Below are 17,949 nucleotides of genomic sequence, written 5' to 3'. Positions count from 1 at the left end.
CTCGTGGGTCGTGGCCCTCGCGGCTGTGCAATACTACTTCCGACTTATGAATGCCGAGCAGATTTAATTAAGCGACTCTTCGCTTTCCAAAACATCTGCAGAAAACATCTCCGCGAATAACCGCTTCGATGCAGGAACGCTGTTGTCTTCGAAGAGCAGCGAAGCCGAATCTTCGACAAATCGCGCGAAACGCTTCGTCAAGAAGGGAGGCCTCTGCCAGAAATGACATCTACAGTACCGTAGAACGGCAGTATAACGGCTGACGCAGAGAGCGTAACGCGGCGCTACGGGCGCTGATTACATTAGCAGAGCTCGACGTTGATTTTCTGACAGTTCTTGGGAAGTAGCGCTCTCATTGGATAATTAGCCGTCAAAGGAACCGCGCTCTAGTAAACAAGTTGCCCAGACTCTCCCCCAGCCGCGTATCACGCGCGGGGAGAGTCTGGGTTTCCGAGGCTAAGTCCACGCGGTGACCACGCCGACTGACAGCGCACAAAGTACAAACGTTTGCAACGAACTATACTAGACTTCTGCGCAACGAAAAGGTGCACGAGGCTCTGTTTTCGTTTGCTGCATGCGCCCCTGTCACGCTGGACTTGATTAGGCAACGAAGTCTAATCGAATTAGGGGCTCTAGCGTCTCATGCGTTGGTCCAACCGCTTTATCTCTGTTGGATAACCGACTCCTTCGAGCTTTCCCTCGTAGCCGCGTTTTTCTGGTACAGCTGTTCCAAACCTATGATTTCCCTATGTCACTGCTTGACTCTAACTGCTAAGGTGTGGCACTTCCTTTATTATTTAAATTAATTGCATTTGGTAACCTTATTAGTCCATTGTTCGTTTGACTGGGGACTCGAGCTTTGGGCGATCCACCCTAACTCCGATCCTCTGATGTTTTCTCTTCTGCTACTGCTCTCGTTCATTGTTTGCTCTGCCGGAGCAAACGAGCGAGGACTTGGCGTTTGTTGGAATACCGACTGCAGCGCTAAGCTTAAACTTCCTCTCGTTCAAGATCTGTTGAGCCTGGAGGTCTGTTGCAAAGAAGGCGGTTTGTCATGGGGCATCACTGAGGGGTCCTGCCTAAACTGCCCAGGTTGAGTACAGCTGCATGCTGCATGTAACCAAATTTCTCGAAGTACACTTTTCCTGTTTTGGCAGTTAGCACAACGGTCCCGCCGACGGATGTAGCACCTGGGAAATTGAGTGCATGGGCGGAATGGGAGGTCTGCTCTGCAACATGCGGATCAGATGCGCATCAGGCTAGGCGCCGGTCTTGCGAACCGCGTGGCGCTCGCTGCGTGGGAGATTCACTCGATGGAAGAGCATGTCTCCCTAAACCGCCTCCCTGTCCAGGTAACGTAACGTATCTTAGCGATTCAATTGCCTTTGGATAACTCGCTTTCTTAATTGTTTCCAGCTTCTGGTTCTGGGGGTGAGTGGACTGGTTCTTGGGGCGAGTGGACTGGTTCTTGGGGCGAGTGGACTGGGTCTTGGGGCGAGTGGACTGGTTCTTGGGGCGAGTGGACTGGTTCTTGGGGTGGTTGGACTGGTTCTTGGGGCGAGTGGACTGTTTGGTCAGAGTGCGATACCACGTGTCGTCAACAACGATCAAGGAAATGCAACAGCCCTTCTCCAAAATACAATGGGCCGCAATGCAGTGGCAAAGCCAGCGATGAACAGTCATGCGACAGAAACCCTCCTTGCAAAGGTGTTAGACAAATAACTTGATTTGAAAACGATATATAAGTAAAAATTTTTAGTTCACGGCGCGTGGAGCGATTGGACCACGTGGACGAACTGTGAAGTGTCATGTGGAACTGGACGACGATTCAGAAAACGAATGTGCAATAGCCCAACTCCTCAAGGTAGCGGTCGCGATTGCCGGGGCTTTGCTGACGCCGTTGAGCCGTGTGCGCTGAGTCCGTGTCAAGGTATTAGACTACCGGTCGTGCACTCTCTATTTTCACAGTTTCGCTTTGCAGTTGACGGAGAGTGGAGTTCGTGGACGGAATCGACTTCTTGCAGTCAATCGTGCGGCGGAGGCACGAAGCAGATGATTCGTCTTTGCAATAATCCAAAGCCACATTACGGTGGTCGCTCTTGCAACGGCCGTCCTCGTCAAGTGATGGAATGCAACAAACTTTCTTGTCCAGGTATAATAGGTCAATAAGTGAAAGCGAATACTAGAGACTCGCGCATATCTTTTAGTGAATGGGAAGTGGAGCAGTTGGGGATCGTGGAGCGTCTGTTCAGCGAATTGCGGTTCAGGTATTCGTGAAAGAAACAGAACCTGCGACGATCCTTCGCCAAAATTCGATGGCTCGTATTGCCCCGGCTCAGACTTCAGTCGTGATCTGTGCAATGAACAGCCGTGCCCAGGTTTGGTCTTCGCGAGGTATTTATAAAACTACTCCATGCGAATTATACGTATAGCGGACGGTGCATGGAGCGAATGGTCGAATTGGACGCCTTGTTCGAAGTCGTGCGAAGGCGGCGTTCAGTCTCGTAACAGAAAGTGTGACAATCCTAGTCCTGATCACGGAGGACGTAATTGTCCTGGACAGGACTCCGATGAGAGTCAATGTAACACCCATAAGTGTCCAGGTTTTGATGATGCCTCTCACTCACTCACTACGTGTACGGTGACGCTGTTGCTTTAGTTGACGGCGGTTGGAGCTCTTGGTCGCTTTGGTCTCACTGTACGTCGCAGTGTGACGTCGGTTCTCGCACTCGAACGAGAGTCTGTAATAGTCCACGCCCAGCGTTCAATGGATCGGAATGTGATGGCAAATCCGCCGATTGGAGACCATGTCACAAAAACTGTCCCGGTATAGGTCAATTGAGCGTTCCTATTGGCATGCTTACGGCTGCATTATTGATTAGTTCACGGCGGCTGGAGCGATTGGGCACCGTGGACTCAGTGCACTCAAAGCTGCGAAGGAGGCACGAGAAACCGCTATCGATCGTGCAATAGTCCCCCTCCGCATCACGATGGCCGTCCTTGTCCTGGCCATTTCAACCAGAAGTCTGAGTGTAACAAGCAGCCTTGTCCCGGTACGTGTTCTTTTGATTCACTTTCGGTTACTTAATTAATGCAGTCTCGTTCTTAGTTGACGGTAGTTGGAGCCAGTGGAGTACTTGGGGGTCTTGCTCTGTTTCGTGTGGAGGTGGATTTTCGAATCGCATGCGGAAATGCGATGATCCGTCTCCGATGTTTGGCGGTATTGACTGCGAAGGTGCTTCGACTGATAAAAACGAGTGCAATCAACATCCGTGCCCCCGTGAGTATAATCTTGAATTTTCTCCTGGTGACTAAGTGGGGCGTTTTGTAGTCGATGGAGCGTGGGGATCATGGAGTTCGTGGTCTCCCTGCTCAGCTCTATGTGGAAATCATAATCGTGGAAAGCGATTTCGGTCTCGCCAATGCAACGATCCTTCGCCGGACTTTGGCGGGAAATTCTGTCATGATCGAAAGGCAAAGGAGGAAGAATCGTGCAATCGCCACCCGTGTCCAAGTAAATTTCAAGGTAGATTTTCCTGTGCTGAATTACTCACGTTCTCTTTCTCCAAGTCGACGGGGGATGGTCATCTTGGGAATCCTGGACTCATTGTACCAAGACTTGCAGAAGGGAACGTGATACGCCTGGAACGCAATACAGAAATCGGTTGTGCAACAATCCATCACCTCAGTTTGAAGGAGCTGACTGTGGCGGAAATGCTCACGCACAAAGGCCTTGTTTTGACACGCCGTGCCCCGGTTAGCCTTCGTTTGAGCGAATTCAAATGATTCTGTAATTATTTCTCAGTTCACGGAATGTGGGGGGAGTGGGGATCCTTTGGAAAGTGCACCAAGTCGTGTGGAATCGGTGTGCAAGAAAGGCGAAGAGCTTGCTTTTCTCCGCTGAATGGAGGTCGACCCTGCAGTGGCTTTTCGATCTACAAGCAGAAATGCTGTGAAGGTGACTCAATTGCTACCCTATCTAATTTCTGGTCTGACCTACTCATTTCGTAGTCCCCTGCAAAGAATTGCAGTTGAGATCAAGACAAACAACAGCAGATACTGTTGGTCATGAAGCCCAGAAGTGCGCTGTTTTACGTCGTGTCACAAAAGTAAGTTCATTCTTCTCGATTTTGCATTTCCAACATTGCCTTAATTTTCTTTTATTAGAACCAAGTATTTTTCAAAAGAGTCGCTCGGCATTACCAGGAGGAAGCTAGAAGTGACGACTGAACTTTTGTCCTTGAAGGGCATTCATGACCAGATGTTTGCACGTTGATGTCTCTCATTCTTCGCTGTTGTTGTTTTGTATGCCAGTCGTGTGCGCTTCAAATTGATTTGTCTAAACGATCTTCCCACACGTCGAATAATCTTATTATTCCAAATGTCAATTAGGCCTCCAGCTGACGGACTTCAGACGTCTTTGTAACCTCTTGTGATGAAGAAAAGGTTTGCGATGTATGCTTTCTCCTTGGGTGTTCGAGAAGACAATAAACGCGTCTAGCGCGTCAATGTGCCTTAGCGGGTAATTTTTTCTGTGTGTGCTAGTGTGCGTGTGCGCGGTGGTGGACCCTGTGGGGCAATAGTTGTTTCTAAACGACGTCTCGGATTCTCTTATCTCAAAAATCCGTGCTCAGACCACGTTGACTGGACATTCAACTGGTCGATCCTCGCAATAGCTCGCTTAGCAGGCTGTGGTCGAGTCACAGGCAGCTTCTGTTTGACAGATCGGGCAGTTTTATGGTGTTGTTATACGGGATGCAGGACATCCCGTATCCCTGCCATCCCTGGTCCGCAGAGGTCCGCAGAGCAGAGCGGACAAACACTGCGCATGCTCGCCACTAGTGAGGTAATCAGTACTCAAAGACGCGTTCTTCAAAATATTTTTGGCTGGGCCAAGGTCTAGAAGCCCTAGAAACATGTGAGTGTCCCATTATCGCACGGAGGCACGAAAAAACTTTTATTTGAGCCTCGACGGGTTTTTCATGTACGCTACGGATTAGCAGATAATCGGCCAGAAAGACAAAAACCCGCCTGTAGCTAGAGAACTTGGGCCTCCAATTTCGCGAATAATAGTTGAAATTTCACGTACGCTTAGGAGAATGTTTACTATCAGCCTCTCATCTGATTTGGCGAGAAAATTTAGCGAAATATGCTTGAAATCCCATTTTCGCGGGTTCGCGTTCTCCGCAGCTGACGCCAACAGTTCGCCTCTCTTGGCGGCGAGACTCACACAGCATGTACGGCATTGACGTACGCTACCGTGGAGGAACAAAGAAAGGGCTCACGCGGTCTGATTTCGACTGCGCCCATCTCCCAGCGATGTCTCGCTTGCCCAGCCGGGCACGTACAAGTAAGTCACTTGGCTAGTCGCTTTTTTGAGCGAAACGCGTTCTCCTAAATCGCTCGACGCGTACGGCTTCTCTCCCCCCGCTCGGCGCCGCCAGTTTCTAAGCGGTCGCTGAGGGCGATTCGATCGATCGCCGTCGATTTAGCGAAGTCGCTCGCATGCCTTTGCTCTCGTTCGTTGCTAATTGTGGGAGAAGGGGCAGAGGGGCGTCAACGGATAGGAATAGAGCATAGAGCTCGTTGCTACAGTACGAAACGAGGACGTAGAGTATTCAAATTCCCGTTTAGTTGCTTGGGACGCGAAAATCCACCGACTCCGTGCCCCAAAGGCACGTCACCGGGCGGCATTAATTAATTTGGGCTTCTATAACGAATCGACATGTCAGGTAAGCAGCCTTAATTTTGCTTGCCTTAGAGAATTTTTTTTCAAAAGGTTTGCTCTTCTGGAACGATCGGTCTTTTTGAGGGCGCGGCGACGTGCAGTGCGTGTCCAAGTCGATTCGCTTGTCCGAACATCACTGATGAGTTATCCGATTATCGTCTCTTCGATTGCGTTGTTAACCGCTTCTATTTAGACGTTTTCGACGTCGTTTTCGATGAGCCGTTTCTCGGCGGAAAGACGATTCACGGCGTCGAAAATGGCGGTCATAAAATCGGCGGGCGCCTCAGCGTTCAACGAGGATCAGGCGCTTCGAAAACGATCGGTGGGCGGCGCGAACGTGAATCCGTTCACGCCGAACGTCGAGAGCAGTCAGAAGAAGGAATAACTCCTAAAAGTAAAAACCCTCTATTGGGTGGAGATTCTTGCTGTCCAGACATTTCTGAGAAGCACGTTCTCTATAAAATAGGTAGACCAGACCAAGCCTGCAAGCAACATCTCTAAATATTCATAATTTTTAACAAGGTGATATGAGACGCGGCTTAGCTGTACGTGGGCCATCCCTGATAATCGTCTTGTATAACCTAACCTCACTCTCCCTCTTTAGTTCAATGGCCACTCTGGCTTGCACAAACTAATTTTCTCGTCCACCCTTTCTAACTTTTCTCTCGACGTAAGTTCCTTTGTTTTACGGTATGCATCAATATCTTAGCCTCTTTCCTAGGTTATTTCTTATCTAGCACGTGCCGTTATGTACTTCCATCAGGCCGTTCGTTGTAGTACATGATACCGGTCATCCGTCCGCCAATACGACAATAACGATCAACGACAACGGCGAGGAATCAAGAGAAAGTCGCTCTGTGCACACTTTTTCTAAGGTACGATAATCTCAATGATAGCGATAATAATTTATTAGGTTTTTCTCTTTAGTCTCGTCGTCTTGATGTTGTTGGACTGCTAATATCAATTTGGCGCCAGTCCTCTTCACCGGCTACGGACAAAAGGGCTGGGACATACCAAGCGATTGGCTGTCGATCTGCACCTTCAGAGCATCAAAAAGAAAAAATCTAAATTTGAAAATAAGAAAATCGTTCGAGTCAAAAGCGGCACTCTGAAGCCGCTCATCTATATTTTCACGGCGAGCGGTCGCATCATATCGACAATAAAAGCAAGTGACGTCAAAAAACGAAAAATCAATAAGTTTTACTAGTGGAACGGCGGAAGTGTCGTCCAATTGGGCTGGTTGCACACGGAAGAGCTCATAATCGTCGTGGAAAGCGGCACTGTTCTCTATTGCGACATCCACGGCCAATTCATTAAATCCCAGTCACTCGACGCAGTAGAAATACTATTATTAATCTTATTGATTTTTAATAAAGAATTCTATACAGGAAGTCAAAGCGTCGAAGATTTTGGATGCGAAGATTTTTCGCACTCGCTGCGGAACGGCGATTGCTGTTTTGACAACGGCGTATCATCTATTCTTTATTATTCAGGCTCCTGATGTTCTGGGAATCGATTGTCCGCCCAACAGCTGGACCATTATTCCCGATGAGCGAGGCATTAAAATTTTGTTGCTCTTGTCAACGATCTCTATTTTGTTGACGGAGGACAAGCAAAACATCGAGTAAATATATAGTTATTCATTAATTATTTATTAATTATTAATTATTCTTTAGACTCCTCCTGGTGATCGTCTGCCGGATGCTTACACGGAAATGGCCGTTTCGTTTGATTTTCGGCACTTGGCGATGTTTGGCTCAAATGGCATACTTTGGGTGGGGACGGCCGATTTGAATCAAGTCTTCTGTGAGGTCAATGCCAATCAACGGCCTCTTCAATTGGTTGGGTTTGTTAGAGGAGCGTGCTTTATATATGTATATACGGGTTTTTGTGTTGCTAGGTGCGGCGGAGTAGGGATTATCTGTCATTGGGAACATCAGCTCTTTATGATTGGTCCCAATCTCGACTACATAAAGTGCGTTAGAGGAGAGGGGGTCTCTGAAATGAGATGTGATTTTTATTATAGTTTTATGGTGGACGGGGAAGCGTCTCTTGTACCGGAGCCAGATGGACTGCGCCTCATCTCCAATTGCAATCACGACTTCATACAGAGAATTCCAGGTGAGAAAATAGTTTAAAAGATTTGCCCGTTTTTTGACCAACAAGTGTCTGTAAGTCGTTTCGCGCAAGCGACGCTCGCAGTTCAGCCGGACGGAACGCCTTTTCTTCTATACACTAAAGCTTTTCTATACACTAAAGCTTTATAAGGATTTTTATTTCTATTAGGATTTCTTTTTATAGTGCATGGTACCATTAGCGCACGTGAGTCATTTTACGTGAATTGCAGCTCAACAACTAGGTAAGCATATGCATACTTTTTTTACAAAGGTTTTAGCGTCTTTTTTCTTAGGAGCTGGGGTCCTGGGCATGACCCAGTCATAAAAAAACTGCTCACTACGAGGTCCTCAGCACGACCCCGTATCAGAAATCAAAAACTGCTTCGGGGTCTTGAGCATGACCCCGCAAATCAAAAACTGCTCGTAGACAAAAGGGGAGGGACAGATAATTTATTAAATAAATCTATAAAAATTGTACATGTCTCCCCCTCATGCAAAGGCAGTTTTCGATGACGGGGTCTTGCCCAGGACCCCGGCTTAGGGGCAGTTTTTCATCAAGGGGTCATGCTCAGGACCCCAGACCTAAAAGAACATTTAGCCCCAATAGACACATACAACCTTCCTTACACTTGAATTCCATTTTGTATAGAATTCCGGAGCGGCGCGGGGGTGACGTTATTCGTCGAAACGTTTTGCCAGTGAATGAAAAGAGCCGTCGAACTACTCGAGTTGCCTCCGATCCTTCGAATCAAAAATACTAATTTAATAACCCGGATGCCCTTCGTCGCCGATCCGTCATCGCGCTGAGCATTCGATTGCTGCAATGCGCGCGCAACAAAAAATAGGCGCGCTTTGACGTCACAATCTCTTACCAAAGCAGAGTATTTCCTGGTAGGTGACGGCTCTGGATCCGGCTGGGGTGGGGTACTGCAGGAAAATAACTAAATTCGTCGTCCTTTGATTGTATCTATCTGTTTTTCTTACCTCCGTGCAGCTCGCTCTCGTATGATTCGACGTCCTGGAGATAATTCGTTGGTACCCATCCTTCGATCGCTTGGCCCGTCACCGGATTGGGAATGCGCGCTAGCCACCAATCGGATAGTTTCGAGTCAATGATCTCGAGCTTTTGGCCTTCGAAGAGAGGAAGTTGGGTGTCGTCGGTCGGACGATACGAAGCGAAAGCGTAGTAGTAAACGCCGTTGGCGGGAAGCTGCGACGAACGGTCAATGAGCGAGAAAAAGAGAAGCGAATGTCACTAACCTCTTCGATGTGTTCTTCCGTTATTTCCTCGTGTCCGGGATCAGATTGTAAGAACTGAGACTTGTACGGACGGCTCTTCAGTTTTCTGAATAACGATAAAGCAACGTCAAACAAATTCTAATCTCAATTCCCAATGCCGTTGCCTTTTCAGAACATTCGCCAGTTCACTTTGAAACGACAGCTATAGATCTATAAGAGAGAATATTAAAGCAAAAAAACAAACGAATCGCACGAGATACCTTTCTCAGTCAAAACTTTCTTTTCCACGACTTTTTTCTCCGACTCCTCTTTCTTTTCCATCTTCATATAATCAGGCAACGGCGGCGGCGGCGGCGGCGGCGGCGGCGGCGGCGGCGGCGGCGGCGGCGGCGGCGGCGGCCGGTACTTCAGCTCTCGCCTCCTCCTCCTCGACGTCCTCATCTTCCCTAACCGACGTCAATTCGTCGACTCGCTGAACCAACGCCGTCTCGTTGTGAATCTCCCGTCCGCTCGCCCTCGACGACGTGCGCACGCTTGACGACGACGACGACGTGCGTACGCTTCCCGTTCTCGACTCGCGCTGAGCTCGTATGAGCCGCTTAGCGAGCAGTCTCGCCGGCACAAAGCCTTCCTCGCTGAGATCTTCTTCCAAACGTTCTCACCATCCACCAGCCTTCGACCGACGACTTCGACGTGCTGACCGAGTTTCAAGTCCACGTGGCTTTCGTCCGTCGCTTCGAAGTCGGCCTGAGCGACGAAAACGAGCTTGGGAAGCTGAGATATAAGATTAATACTATTTTTTCTATTACATTTACGTCTGCTGCCTGTGACAACGTTCTTGACATCAATGACGATGACGATTGACTTGGAACGGGCGGAGGCGGCGCTGGTTCTTCGTCTTCGATCGTCGCCGGAACAGGCGGCGTCATGGGCGGTGGCGGCGGCGGCGCCTGCTGCTGCTGCTGCTTTAAAAGACACGATAGCGGAATGTAGCCCTCTTTCGCGTCCGACGTCTCTGATTCCGAAACGCGAACCAATCGCCAGTCTTTGACCGACGACAATCTGTCCTTTCTGTCCTTTCTTGACGCTCACCATCGACTCGTCCTCGGCGACCAAGTCCTGACGCTCACAACGCATTCCTCGTCGAAAAGACCGCGCGACGACGACGACGACGACGACGACGACGACGACGACGACGACGACGACGACGACGACGACGACGAAGACGCGCAGAAGCGTTGGAAGCTCGTCCCACTGATGGGACCCCCGCCGACGTACGGCGCGCGGACCGTCGACGTCAACGACGCCGTGACGTTGGAGACTCTGTGAAGACTGACTTCTTTCACTGTAGACTGATCCAATTGTAGAAGACTTTATAAATCAATAGTCAATAAATCAATTAGTTATTGAGTTTCAATAAGAAGTACCTTCTTTATTATAGAGGCTGGCCACTGGGATAGAGATGAAATGCGCGTGGATGTAGCTGAGCGAATGAGGCCGTGCTTTCCGGTTGAATGTATTCGATTGGGGATGTATCCTTCCATCTGGCCCGACGTCTCGGTCGGCTCCGTGCACACTAGAGCCCAGCCGCGTTGTGATTCCGCGTCTATAACTTCTTCAACTCGTTGGCCGACTTGGACGGAGACTTCGCTTTCGGTGCGAGCGACGTAATCGCGAACGGCGACGATGTAGTCGGTTGGGCCCTGGAAAGTAAGGGAGATGCGTATGACGCACGGTTTGGTTTACGCGCTACAGTACAGTTTTACCGCCATCGTGTGTTCGGGAATTTGTTCGACGCTCGGCGCCTGAATGTCAAAATCTCTAAAAACGCACCACCCCGTGAATTTTTAATCAAATACATACGTTTTTTCCCTTCCTGTATACCGAGTTGCCTCACTGCTCTCAGATTCCGACAGCGACGTCGAGAGAGAAAACGTCTTCGATGTCATGGGCCGAGCCAAAGGCGACACTTCCTTTTTCTTTCAGAGGATGAAACGTCCTTTTTCTATCACACAAATTACAGAATTTGCAATGCTAAGGCGAGATTAGAATAAAAATTGATAAAAAATCCTTCGCAATTTCTCTAACCTCTCGCCGCCTCGAGTTGTCTCTGCAGCAGGGCTCTGATTTCGTCGACGGAGAATCGTTTCATTTCTTCTGGTTTTCTCGAATCGCTTCCGACCGGCTGCAGAACGAATTGCTGCGTGTTCACCGTGCTCTGACCGAAGGTGAGAGTGAATTTCATTTTGTCGGGAGCGTGGTGGGGACTCTGACGATAATTGTCGACCAAGCCCATGGCAGACGTCAAAAGACGATTTTTGAATACGTAGCGCAGGGCTTCCTCTATACCTTACTGGGCAAAAATACACGAAAAAACACGAAGAAAATAGCAACCCCTGACCATCCCATATCCTTGGCATATTTCTTACCTTGACACAACCGTTCTCAACTTGGCGACGTAATCCACTTCCGTCTTAATCAATTCACCCAAAACGTAGCTAAGGCAAAAATATGCAAAATATTCGACGACGCGCGACCATTCGCCGTACTCAATTTTCTTCATCGCCTTGCGCATCTCCTTCGCATCCTCGCCGGCGGCGTCCGTCTCCTCCTCTTCGTCATCGTCGTCCTTTTTTGACGCCGAAACGCCGAGCATCGTCTTGACATCCTCCGGCGTGCTGACGACGACGGCAACGTCGTCCGCTTCCACTTCCAACGTTCCGGAGAGACGTCGATCGTTTGAGCATCGATGCGGCCGCCGCCGCCGCCGCCGCCGCCGCCGCCGACGGAACGGCCGCCGTCGCCGCCAGTCGCATTTCATCTTGCATCTCATTCGGCGCATCGTCGTCGTTGATACGTCGCCCGTTCGCGCGTCACAAAAACGACGTCGGACGAATCCTCCTCCGATTCCAACACAAAACGTCCGGCACCGGTGCTCGTCTTTCGCTTGCGTCGCAGCTCGCGTTCGCGCGCGTCCAATTGGGAACTGATTGCGTTAAAGCGATCCATGACGTCGGCGGTCTGCGATCGCAGATCGTCGACAATCGTCGAGAGGAACGGAAAAAACATGTCTTCTATAGACGGAGCCGGAGGGGAAAAGCACGTTACCTAAACTGAGCGCCGGCTGAACGACGCCAGCTGAATGACGCCAGCTGAATGACGCCAGCTGAACGACTCCTCTCGACGCCACTTCCGCGAATTCCGTCCGCTCGTCCAATGATCCGCCGTTCCAATTGGCAAAAGACTTTGACCTGAGCAAATAGAAAATCAAATTATAATTAATTAACCCCTTCGGTGTTTCCATGGCGATTCTATTTTTCTTTTGCCTTTGATTTGGAGGACGTTAACGGCAAGTTTGACGATTTCGCTGTGTTCTTCTCCATGGAGTTTGATCATTTCTTCCGCCTCGACGACGGTGGTGGCGCCAAACTGTCGCGAGCTCAAGTCCTTGTGCTTGTCATCAATTTTCTTCAACAGCTGTTGAACGCCCGTCATGAATTGATCAAAATTCTAAAACAAAAAAATTAGAAAATAATTTATAAGGTATTAATTTTTTTCACTTTTCGAATTTTTCGATCCAGTGACAGTGATTATATGATTGAGGAGATCTTCATTCAGCTGACTCATCGACTCATCCAATTTCACCGGAGCCGATAATAGAATAGAATAGCGTAGTCTTTCAGAGTCTCAATTAATTAATTAATTGATTGATTTTATTGCGTAAGCATTCTCACTTCAAATTGCAACTGTCTTTTCTCATTCTTCAATATCCTTCCCTTTTCTTTTTCTCCGCGTCCCGCCTTCGCGCCGTCAAATACCTCGCCACTTGAACGAAGAAAAGGAGCAACTTCTTCACATCGTCCAACGTCAACGAGCCCGTTCGACGACGGCCCGCCGGCCGGGTGTCCGGGAAACGTTATTAACCACGCACCGTTCTTGTCGCGACCGCCTAAAACTAATAGCGTGCTACAATGAGCCCTTCTTCCTTTTTTTCGCCTTCGCGAAAGGGTACAGTGTACGTACTGTAGAACTGTGTGCAAAAACTTCCCATCCCACTCCGCCTCCCCTTCCATTAGAGGCGTCTGAAATGGCTAGACGGGATTGTAACAGGCCCAGAACGTCGTTCAATTCGATTCGTTCTCTATTCAGATCGATCGATCGATCGATCGTTAGCGGGCGAACGTTTCGTTTTTGCCTTTTTCGAACCGTGAGCGGCGGCGATTGGCGGTCCACGAGGATCCAATTCGTCGTCGCCGTCGAAAAGGCCACGATTTTCTAGGTGGAAAAGGAATCGATTTGCGATGTGAAGCGAGTCGAGACCGAAGGAAGACGACTACGCTTCTAAATTCGTTCTACGTTGCACGGTTCGTTGCAGGTGACCGACGAAAAGTGCTGTTTTTCGTTTGCGATCAAGCGCCAAGTGGTCGTGGAGCAGGCAGCCGGCTTCAAAGACGAATAATAGCAAAAAGAAAAAAAGAACCTTGAGCATGCGTAGACGTAGATTGTTCGATCACGAGAAATCCCCGCCCCGATGATTAGACTTTTCACCGTCCGGGACACTACCTCCTATTATCTCGCGTAAAGTGCGCGGAGGAGGCGGAGAATTGTAATTAAATCTCGATACGGGATCTACGCCAGTACCATCGGACGAAATTCGACGCGACAAGGGCTCAACGTTGGTTGGGCGGGGCTACAGTATTCCCAATAGGGGAGGACGACGCGAGGAGCCACTAGGACGAGGAGGAGGAGGTAAAGTTATGACCATGTGGCTGAAAGTAACGAGCTAAATTCAGAGACGAAGGCTCGGCGGTTTCGGCGCTTTGACTGAGTCATCGCGAGGAAACCGCTCGAGTCGAAAATTTCTCCTTCGAATCCGGGTATGGAGGTGTGTGGTTGTGACGTCACGGAGATGGCAGCAGACCCGGAAACGGACAGATCGGTTTCCGTTTCGTGTCGAAGGCGGGCCCCGTTCCGCCCGTATTGTACTTGTCCTTCATCTTGTCGACGCTGGGACGATTCCTTGCCCAGAATTTGCTTGTGTGATCGTTGGAGCCTGAGCAAAGAAGATGGCCAAGCGGATGCCAGGCAAGAGTGAAGACTCCACACCATGCCATCGTGAGCATTCTCCATACAACCGACTTCCTTGTCGCACCTAAAACAAATCATAAATATGTAATTAATTAAATAAAATTATTATTATTTACCCTGCCACCCAGAAAAGAATTGAGCCGTCTGAGCCTCCGCTGGCTAAAAGGCTTTCATGTACAGGATGCCATGCAGCAGCTATAGAAATAATACTTAATTACGGCTGTCCTTATCTTTCTATATGGTATGTACTACTAACTTGTTGCCTCTCTTTTGTGAGGTCCTCGAAACTTTTGTATCTCCCTCATCGTTCGTATGTCGAATAGCTTGCTCCCGTTAGAAGCCAGTCCTTCTCTATCTCTGCTCGAGCCTAGGCTCAGGCGAGATATCAGGGAAGTGGGACGTAACGTGCATGCGCAGAAGTTATCGGCTGCCTTCGCGAGTCGGACTTGAGAGGAGCTCATACCGATCTCGACTGTCTCGAAAGGTCGTTCTCTCCTCTGCCGTGACCAAGTAAGTTCGATCGATCGATCGATCGATCGATCGATCGATCCGATTGCTCTTTTGTCCTTTTTCGTCGGTTGCCCCTTCCTCGCTGCGAATGCGATCGCGATGGATTAGCGATCGCGATAGATTAGGTCGGATCTGGTGCTCGATCGGGTATCGTGTCCGACTTTAGGTGGGGGCCCTTGTTGGGTCGCCGGGCCCGGGCGGATCAGCGGTTTCTTCGCCGCACTGCCGATTTGGGAGGCTCCATTATTGACTTCTTTCTAGATCTGCAATGGCCGATGTCAATGTCGTAAAACTTATCGAAGACATAGAGAAGTTGACTCCCTCGGATAGAAAAAAATTGAAGGTCATTTTTGAGCAAGGTTAGTTTAATTAATGGTGTTCTTTTTGGATGACAGAAATGGCATCATTTTTTTTTTAAGGTCAAAGGCCAAAACGTGATGGTATATGACGATGTTCTACTATTGCTACACTGTAGCTTTGCTATTTTTTTGCGCAGTTAAAAGGCCACGTCTTTTGGAGGACTACGAAGAGGAAGTGTCCTCTGACGGAGATGAGTCCGAGGGTGACATTTTGAAGAAGAAAGCGTAATCATTTGTATTGCACAGGCATATTTTGCTAATGAAGAGTACTTTAGGGTTAGTGCAATTGCAAAGAGCAAGGAGTATTCAAACACCTTTCTGCGCCAAAACGAATTAGGCATTCCCGCCACGTTCTTCTACAGCTTTCCTGAAACCAATTTCGACAGCAATTACAGTTTACCAGATTTCTGTAAAATTGCCCAAGACTTTAGAAGCCGGCCCTATCCAGAGGAATATCTGTTGAATGAAAGCATCGTCGATGCGTTACAGGCGATCTTCCCTGGGATGACTATAATCAATCAAAAGACTTACCGTAACGACAGACCAACGAAAGTTGATGTTGGTGTTTTCACAAGACATGATCTGCGGTATGCAAGGACTCTGGGAGAGATCAAGGTAAAGGGAGGGGTGGGAGACCCAAAGACCCAAGTTATCGGTGGATACGTTGCTGCAAGAAGGTTTGCAGTACCTGATAGCACGCAATGCGGCTTTCCTTGCATTCTTTTCACTATCAGTAGTGAGGCTACTTGTCAAATCTATGGGGCATGCTCTGTGCCGACGGGAGGAGAACTGAGAGTTGCCACCTCAAAACTTTGTCCCAACTTTGATCTCTACTCTGATTTTGAGAAGATTCTTCGCCGCCTTCACTCACTTATATTGTCATTTGAAAATTCTCGAGACGTAAAATGTCTTCTGCCTCTTCCTCTGCAATTCAAGTTCAGGAACACTGACAAGGAAGAAGAGCTAGTCTTCACTAAACACATTCGGAATACGACGTATCAGGCCACCGCTGGAAGTCAGTCAGTTGTCGTCAAATTTGCTCCTTCTGGCACCACATATGGCTCGGATGTTCATGATTTTTGCCACAAAAACGGTTATGCGCCGGAGCTTTACGGCGTTTCAACAATGGGCAATGAATATACTAAAGTAGACGTGGCTGTTATGCCCATTCTGTCTGGCCAACCGTTGGATCAATTTGTGAAAGGAAATGTCACCACCTCTGAAGATAAGCGGAAGGTTTTAAAGGAAATTAAAAAGTGCTGTCAATTGCTGCACTCACAGAAGATGGTCCACGGCGATTTGCATCCTCGTAATATCCTGGTCCGAGAAGATAACAAAATTGCATTGATTGATTTTGAAATGTCTGGATTGGATGGAAAGAAGTCATATCCAGAAAACCTCAATATGAAAGAGGTCTGGCATGAAGAAGTGCTCCGTACTAATCCACCGCCCCTGGCAGTTGACCATGATCAATACCTTTTGAATGAAGTTATCGAGCCATTGCTGAAATAGGAGCAGGAGGAACGAGCCACTCGTACTCATTTTCGGTGTTCATTTTTTGTATTTTGATCTCGTTGTATCTGGTAAGAGTCCTACTGTAGCGAATAGTGAATATGTTTTCACCTGTGTGTAGACTACCTATGTGTTTTGTAGTTTTGACTTTCTCCCCTCTGTCTGTGTGTGGGTGTGTGTATGTGTGACTTTTTCTTGCTCCCCTTCCCAACTTTTCCTTACCCAAATAAACTGTGAATCCAATAGACGTTTTCAGGTCGTCGATGAAGTTTTGCATATCGCCATTGAGTCTCAATAAATAGGAAACGATTTGCCCGAGAAACCAGAGACCGGGTATACGATGAAAATGCTGAACGACATTTGCCAAATCAGTGGGAATAACAAACGGCAAATACGGAGGATTATTTTTAACGTAATTATCGATGAAGTGCGCCCGAACGACAGGCGCATCGGGATCATACGTCTTCGGATTATACGCGGGTAAGCTCCGATCGTCAGCAAACTTCATTTCACACGACAACGAAACCGGCTTGAACACGTCGATCCAACCGCGTCCGCCTCGATTATACGACCACATGTCGGAGGCGAGCACGAACACGCGACCCAAGCCGTGAGCGAGCAGAAAGCAATAGGCGACGTGATGCACCTGACAGCCGAAGCCGCACATCTTATTCATCGAGCACGCCAATCGTTTCACGTCTTTCTCACACGAAGGCGGATTCTGACGCAGTCGAAAGCGCTCCTGAACCGCGCTCGTCGCCGTCTCGACTTCCTCTCGCTGGTCCAATCGACTCGCCTTTCTCAAGCGAGCGACGTCGATTAGGACGTTGTGGAGATGATCGGCCGATATGCCAACGAATTTTTTCCTTTTCGTCGTCTTCTCGTCCGCTTGGCTCGTCTCGTACTGAATCGTTTTCCACCAGTTCACGACCGTCCTTTCTAGACGTCGTAGCGCGATGACGTCAAATTTTTTCGAAATGTTTGATTTTGCGTCGGCGAGTCGAGTCGTCGATGGGATGGCGCGCTTCGCGATCGAGTCTTGCGCTTCGTCTCTCCTTCGCTCCGACTTCTCGTTCGCTTCGAGTTTTTCACTCGATCTTGGTTTGAGTTTTGGCGTTGGCGATCGATGACGCTGCTGAGGCGTACACGATGCCTGTTCGTTTTTCAGACGATCGACTTCCTCTCGAACTCGTCTTTCCAAATAGGCGAGTCGGATTGTGCCTGTTCCGCATCCGGCGGCGTCTTCTTGCTCGGTCAATCGGCTGACGAAAACGCTACCGCGATAGACGGAAAGCATCCAGATGGTTAAAATGACGAGCCCGATGAGAAGAGTACGTCGAGCCGCCATGGAACTTGAGGTAGGAGACTTCCTTGTCACTTCCCGGTCGTTGGGGGG

General features: G+C 48.9%; 4 protein-coding genes and 1 long non-coding RNA gene across 15 annotated transcripts; 3 read left to right on the top strand and 2 right to left on the bottom strand.

Annotated features, from left to right (window-relative positions):
- Window positions 1–840: 840 nt before the first annotated feature.
- On the top strand, window positions 841–4,347 carry LOC136195882 (A disintegrin and metalloproteinase with thrombospondin motifs adt-1-like). Its single transcript, XM_065985372.1, has 15 exons — window positions 841–1,092; window positions 1,158–1,352; window positions 1,417–1,707; window positions 1,760–1,930; window positions 1,982–2,152; window positions 2,208–2,378; window positions 2,433–2,603; window positions 2,660–2,827; window positions 2,883–3,053; window positions 3,110–3,280; window positions 3,332–3,514; window positions 3,571–3,756; window positions 3,806–3,958; window positions 4,012–4,109; window positions 4,168–4,347. Exons 1-15 carry the CDS (start codon window positions 891–893, stop codon window positions 4,228–4,230), a joined length of 2,565 nt encoding a protein of 854 aa, XP_065841444.1. The 5' UTR covers window positions 841–890; the 3' UTR covers window positions 4,231–4,347.
- A 510-nt stretch (window positions 4,348–4,857) lies between these two features.
- LOC136196408 (uncharacterized) lies at window positions 4,858–5,906 on the top strand. Its single transcript, XR_010672182.1, has 3 exons — window positions 4,858–5,350; window positions 5,635–5,732; window positions 5,780–5,906. It is a non-coding gene; the product is annotated as an uncharacterized lncRNA (long non-coding RNA).
- Window positions 5,907–5,984: 78 nt separating this feature from the next.
- On the top strand, window positions 5,985–8,286 carry LOC136196273 (vacuolar protein sorting-associated protein 16 homolog). The gene is made up of 11 exons (XM_065985797.1): window positions 5,985–6,096; window positions 6,162–6,194; window positions 6,251–6,273; window positions 6,333–6,398; window positions 6,466–6,603; window positions 6,810–6,893; window positions 6,936–7,064; window positions 7,117–7,352; window positions 7,629–7,703; window positions 7,755–7,849; window positions 7,905–8,286. The coding sequence occupies exons 1-11, from the start codon at window positions 5,985–5,987 to the stop codon at window positions 8,012–8,014; spliced, it is 1,101 nt and encodes a 366-aa protein (XP_065841869.1). The 3' UTR covers window positions 8,015–8,286.
- On the bottom strand, window positions 8,270–14,570 carry LOC136196406 (uncharacterized). 11 transcript variants are annotated; one of them, XM_065985940.1, is made up of 21 exons: window positions 14,429–14,570; window positions 14,289–14,367; window positions 13,291–14,236; window positions 13,108–13,225; window positions 12,819–13,039; window positions 12,645–12,760; window positions 12,411–12,594; window positions 12,193–12,335; window positions 11,634–12,070; window positions 11,514–11,582; window positions 11,173–11,437; window positions 10,969–11,118; window positions 10,851–10,905; window positions 10,512–10,787; window positions 9,900–10,455; window positions 9,345–9,849; window positions 9,249–9,294; window positions 9,106–9,190; window positions 8,830–9,055; window positions 8,718–8,772; window positions 8,271–8,663 (listed from the first exon to the last, which is right to left on the bottom strand). In XM_065985940.1, the coding sequence occupies exons 12-16, from the start codon at window positions 11,031–11,033 to the stop codon at window positions 9,743–9,745; spliced, it is 1,059 nt and encodes a 352-aa protein (XP_065842012.1). In that variant the 5' UTR covers window positions 11,034–11,118; window positions 11,173–11,437; window positions 11,514–11,582; window positions 11,634–12,070; window positions 12,193–12,335; window positions 12,411–12,594; window positions 12,645–12,760; window positions 12,819–13,039; window positions 13,108–13,225; window positions 13,291–14,236; window positions 14,289–14,367; window positions 14,429–14,570; the 3' UTR covers window positions 8,271–8,663; window positions 8,718–8,772; window positions 8,830–9,055; window positions 9,106–9,190; window positions 9,249–9,294; window positions 9,345–9,742. The 11 variants fall into 11 exon arrangements, with proteins under 11 accessions (XP_065842020.1, XP_065842012.1, XP_065842015.1 ...); XM_065985943.1 differs by having other exon boundaries at window positions 11,634–12,335; window positions 13,291–13,359; window positions 13,422–14,236; XM_065985947.1 differs by having other exon boundaries at window positions 11,634–12,335; window positions 13,280–13,359; window positions 13,441–14,236.
- Window positions 14,571–16,275: 1,705 nt separating this feature from the next.
- LOC136196405 (alpha-(1,6)-fucosyltransferase-like) lies at window positions 16,276–17,919 on the bottom strand. Its single transcript, XM_065985937.1, has one exon. The coding sequence runs from the start codon at window positions 17,899–17,901 to the stop codon at window positions 16,531–16,533; it is 1,371 nt and encodes a 456-aa protein (XP_065842009.1). The 5' UTR covers window positions 17,902–17,919; the 3' UTR covers window positions 16,276–16,530.
- Window positions 17,920–17,949: the final 30 nt, after the last annotated feature.

The sequence above is a fragment of the Oscarella lobularis genome, chromosome 15 (assembly GCF_947507565.1).
Source record: "Oscarella lobularis chromosome 15, ooOscLobu1.1, whole genome shotgun sequence".
Taxonomy (NCBI): Eukaryota; Metazoa; Porifera; class Homoscleromorpha; order Homosclerophorida; family Oscarellidae; genus Oscarella; species Oscarella lobularis.
Note: the sequence above shows the minus strand (reverse complement) of the source record. Positions and strands in the feature narration are given on the sequence as shown.

Bases quoted from the DNA above. Each gene is read 5' to 3' on its own strand.
- LOC136196406 (XM_065985944.1), bottom strand. From the start codon at position 11,033: ATGACATCGAAGACGTTTTCTCTCTCGACGTCGCTGTCGGAATCTGAG. The intron at 10,906-10,968 runs GTATACAGGAAG...GTGCGTTTTTAG, and splicing joins GAGAGCAGTGAGGCAACTCG to AGATTTTGACATTCAGGCGC. The intron at 10,788-10,850 runs GTAAAACTGTAC...CTTACTTTCCAG, and splicing joins TTCCCGAACACACGATGGCG to GGCCCAACCGACTACATCGT.
- LOC136196273 (XM_065985797.1), top strand. From the start codon at position 5,985: ATGGCGGTCATAAAATCGGCGGGCGCCTCAGCGTTCAACGAGGATCAG. The intron at 6,195-6,250 runs GTAGACCAGACC...ATTTTTAACAAG, and splicing joins GCACGTTCTCTATAAAATAG to GTGATATGAGACGCGGCTTA. The intron at 6,894-6,935 runs GCAAGTGACGTC...AAGTTTTACTAG, and splicing joins GCATCATATCGACAATAAAA to TGGAACGGCGGAAGTGTCGT.
- LOC136195882 (XM_065985372.1), top strand. From the start codon at position 891: ATGTTTTCTCTTCTGCTACTGCTCTCGTTCATTGTTTGCTCTGCCGGA. The intron at 2,379-2,432 runs GTTTGGTCTTCG...TTATACGTATAG, and splicing joins CAATGAACAGCCGTGCCCAG to CGGACGGTGCATGGAGCGAA. The intron at 3,515-3,570 runs GTAAATTTCAAG...TCTTTCTCCAAG, and splicing joins CAATCGCCACCCGTGTCCAA to TCGACGGGGGATGGTCATCT.
- LOC136196405 (XM_065985937.1), bottom strand. From the start codon at position 17,901: ATGGCGGCTCGACGTACTCTTCTCATCGGGCTCGTCATTTTAACCATC.